Source organism: Anneissia japonica, unplaced genomic scaffold (genome assembly GCF_011630105.1).
Source record: "Anneissia japonica isolate Jap-2015-1 unplaced genomic scaffold, ASM1163010v1 scaffold287858_len863314_cov180, whole genome shotgun sequence".
NCBI lineage: Eukaryota > Metazoa > Echinodermata > Crinoidea > Comatulida > Comatulidae > Anneissia > Anneissia japonica.
The window spans coordinates 828593-831214 of record NW_022693771.1 but is presented as its reverse complement, the minus strand read 5'-3'; the positions used below and the strand labels follow the sequence as shown (position 1 = coordinate 831214).

The window sequence follows — 2622 nt, the reverse complement described above, 5'->3', positions numbered from 1 at the left end:
CTCTCTGTTGAGAGTGTCGTATCAAGTCGAATTATATTATGGAATTACATTATATTCATTGTCAAAATACTTAAATCGACCTAAGCAACCTGTAAATTTGGAATTAGCCTAACAATACGTGGATATTGTTGTAGCGTCTCTCTGCGTAACGCAAGCGTGACTCATTGTTCATAATACCAAGTAGGACCTCCTTGGTTAACTGACCTGCTGTCGACGGCAAACCACCAAACGACAACTGTCCATCCATAAATAACGTTATGCAATAAAGAACTGTTTTACATTAGCCAATATCCTCTGCTGTTGTCCATTTAAAAAAAATGGCTTACTAAATTATCATCCATACTATATGGAAATAATTTAATTGTATATTATGCTATTTAGGGTTCACTCATTCATAACAACCGCATAGTTTTATGGTAACTCATTTTGACTCAACTCAAATCGTATGTTGTATAATAATGTATTATGGGTAGAATAGAGTAAGCATACTATAGATTTTATTATTTCTATAATAACAGTTTTAAAAAATAAAAATAAAATGGAATTATATGGCTGTTTTCATGAACAAGGACCAAGTACTGTACAATCTAATCTGTAAACCAAGTCAAACAGTCTGATAGAAAGCCAAAGCTATATTATGCATAAGGAAGTATATATACACATAAGTCATAATATTATATGCTATATTATAGTCTCCGGATATAGCCTACTGTATGCGGTATCTCATCATTGTAGTAGCCTAGTATGGCAACAACTAAAATGAGAAAAGAGAAATAATTTTACAATACTTACCAAAGGATTTACAAATTTCTTTGCCGACTCCCCACCAAATCCAAATTGGGTGTAGTGACAGGGTCTATCTGGGCCACACATTGTCGTAGGTTTAGAGGACTTCTTCGTATTCGAGGATACTATATTGGCTATCTCCTCAATCGGTCAGTTATTGACCAAACATAGAAACAACTCCTCTTTTATGTAACTCCCGCGTTCGAATGAGTATCCGTTTCTAGTATCTTTGATATCCGGTTGTATAAAGTAGGTTAGCGTCATTCACTCAGAAAATGCGCATGCGTGGAAAACGCAATTGTTTATTTTGAAAGAAAGATGTCAATAATATTCCAACGTGAAATTAAATAGATAAAGAGTAGTTTGCCTTACCACCAGACCAGATTATATTTACTGTAAATAAAACATGGGTTCCAGGTAATTCTTTCTGATTGCTGGGTTGTGTTTTTTTGGCGTACAATCGTGTTGGCGAGGAGACCTTCATGGACTTGGACAAGGTTATGATTCACGAGCTTGAAACTAGTTCAAGGTAAATATATGTGTCGTCGCGTGACGTCAGTGAACGTCAACGTGCTGACCAACAATTGCAATAACTTTCTCTCTCCGCATTCGATTTGGATTTATATTTATTTATACATTTGAACATATGCCTTAGTATCGGCAACACTAGCAAATGCGGTGTGTTCAGCTTAGCTACACTTAATACAAACCAGTGGTGGCACTAGGATTCGCCCGACGGGGGTGGGGGGAGCAGATTCCTCGACAAGAGCAAAGTGGGTGTGGTCGGACGTCCCTCAAAATCTTTTGAAAGTGGTCCAGTGGGAAAGCCCTCAAAATACATTTTATGGATTTCAAAGGATTATTTAATCGATTTTAGATCCTGATATGTATATACATACAATTTTTTTCTCCCCGACGAATTGTGGTCTCCCTGACCGGCGTGGGGAGAGAGAAGCCTCCCAATGAGGAGACTGTATCCCCTCAACCGTAACGCCGCCACTGATAAAAACTACAAGGGATACAGTAATCAATAAAAGTAATGAAAAAGCAAAATTAATTGAAGGAAACTATTCATTGACGTTATGAACACCTCTCCCACCCTCCGTACAGTTAAAAAGTTAGGTCAATGGCAAAGATACAAGTTCACTAATGTTGAATCTACGAATTGTACAAAAAGCACAATAAAACAAAAGAATACAGTGCTGACTTACTAAATTTACTTAAATACAGGATAAAAAATGAAATCACTCAAAATACTGTACATGTTTACATGGAAAATCAAAAACCAACAAAAAAAGTAAATACTGTAAAAATAATCAAAAGAACCCACAACAACAACTAACTACAAAAAAAAATAAATAAATAAAAAATATTGAAAAAAAGAAAGGAAAAGAAAAAAGGGTTTAATGGACGGGCTGGGCTGGGCTAGCTGTCGAACAGACTATAGTCAAAATTGCTGTTTCTACTAAACAATATCGACTTAGGTTGGGGAGTTGAGGGCAGCCGTGGCTCCAGAAATTTGCAGACAAGGGGTCCGACATGTCGGCGACAGGTGGTCCGAACCAAGATACCACTAAAGCCTCTGTCAGGGCCCCGGAATAAAAATAACAGTAAGGTTCACGAAGATAGATTTATGGTTTAGTATGGACCAAGATTTGCTTTTTTATACCACAACAAACGATTAGGAATCAAAATAACGTTACTAACATTTAGGTAGGCAGATTCATATTTTTCATCCAACGACCTTGTCGCGGTGTCGGACGACGAGGGGTCCAGAATTCCCCCGCTGGTGCCACCACTGGTTGAGGGATGGGGAGTTGGGGGTGCGACGGTGAG

The 2622-nt window shown here is 37.8% G+C and overlaps 1 protein-coding gene across 1 annotated transcript in view; it reads right to left on the bottom strand.

Moving 5' to 3' along the window:
• Positions 1–1275, bottom strand: part of LOC117100917 (protein rolling stone-like) — an 8749-nt gene extending 7474 nt beyond the window's left edge. Inside the window, exon 1 of the mRNA XM_033240762.1 lies at positions 793–1275. Within this exon, the coding sequence (XP_033096653.1) occupies positions 793–873 (81 nt within the window). The 5' untranslated portion in view covers positions 874–1275. The remainder of the gene's footprint in view (positions 1–792) is intronic.
• Positions 1276–2622: the final 1347 nt, after the last annotated feature.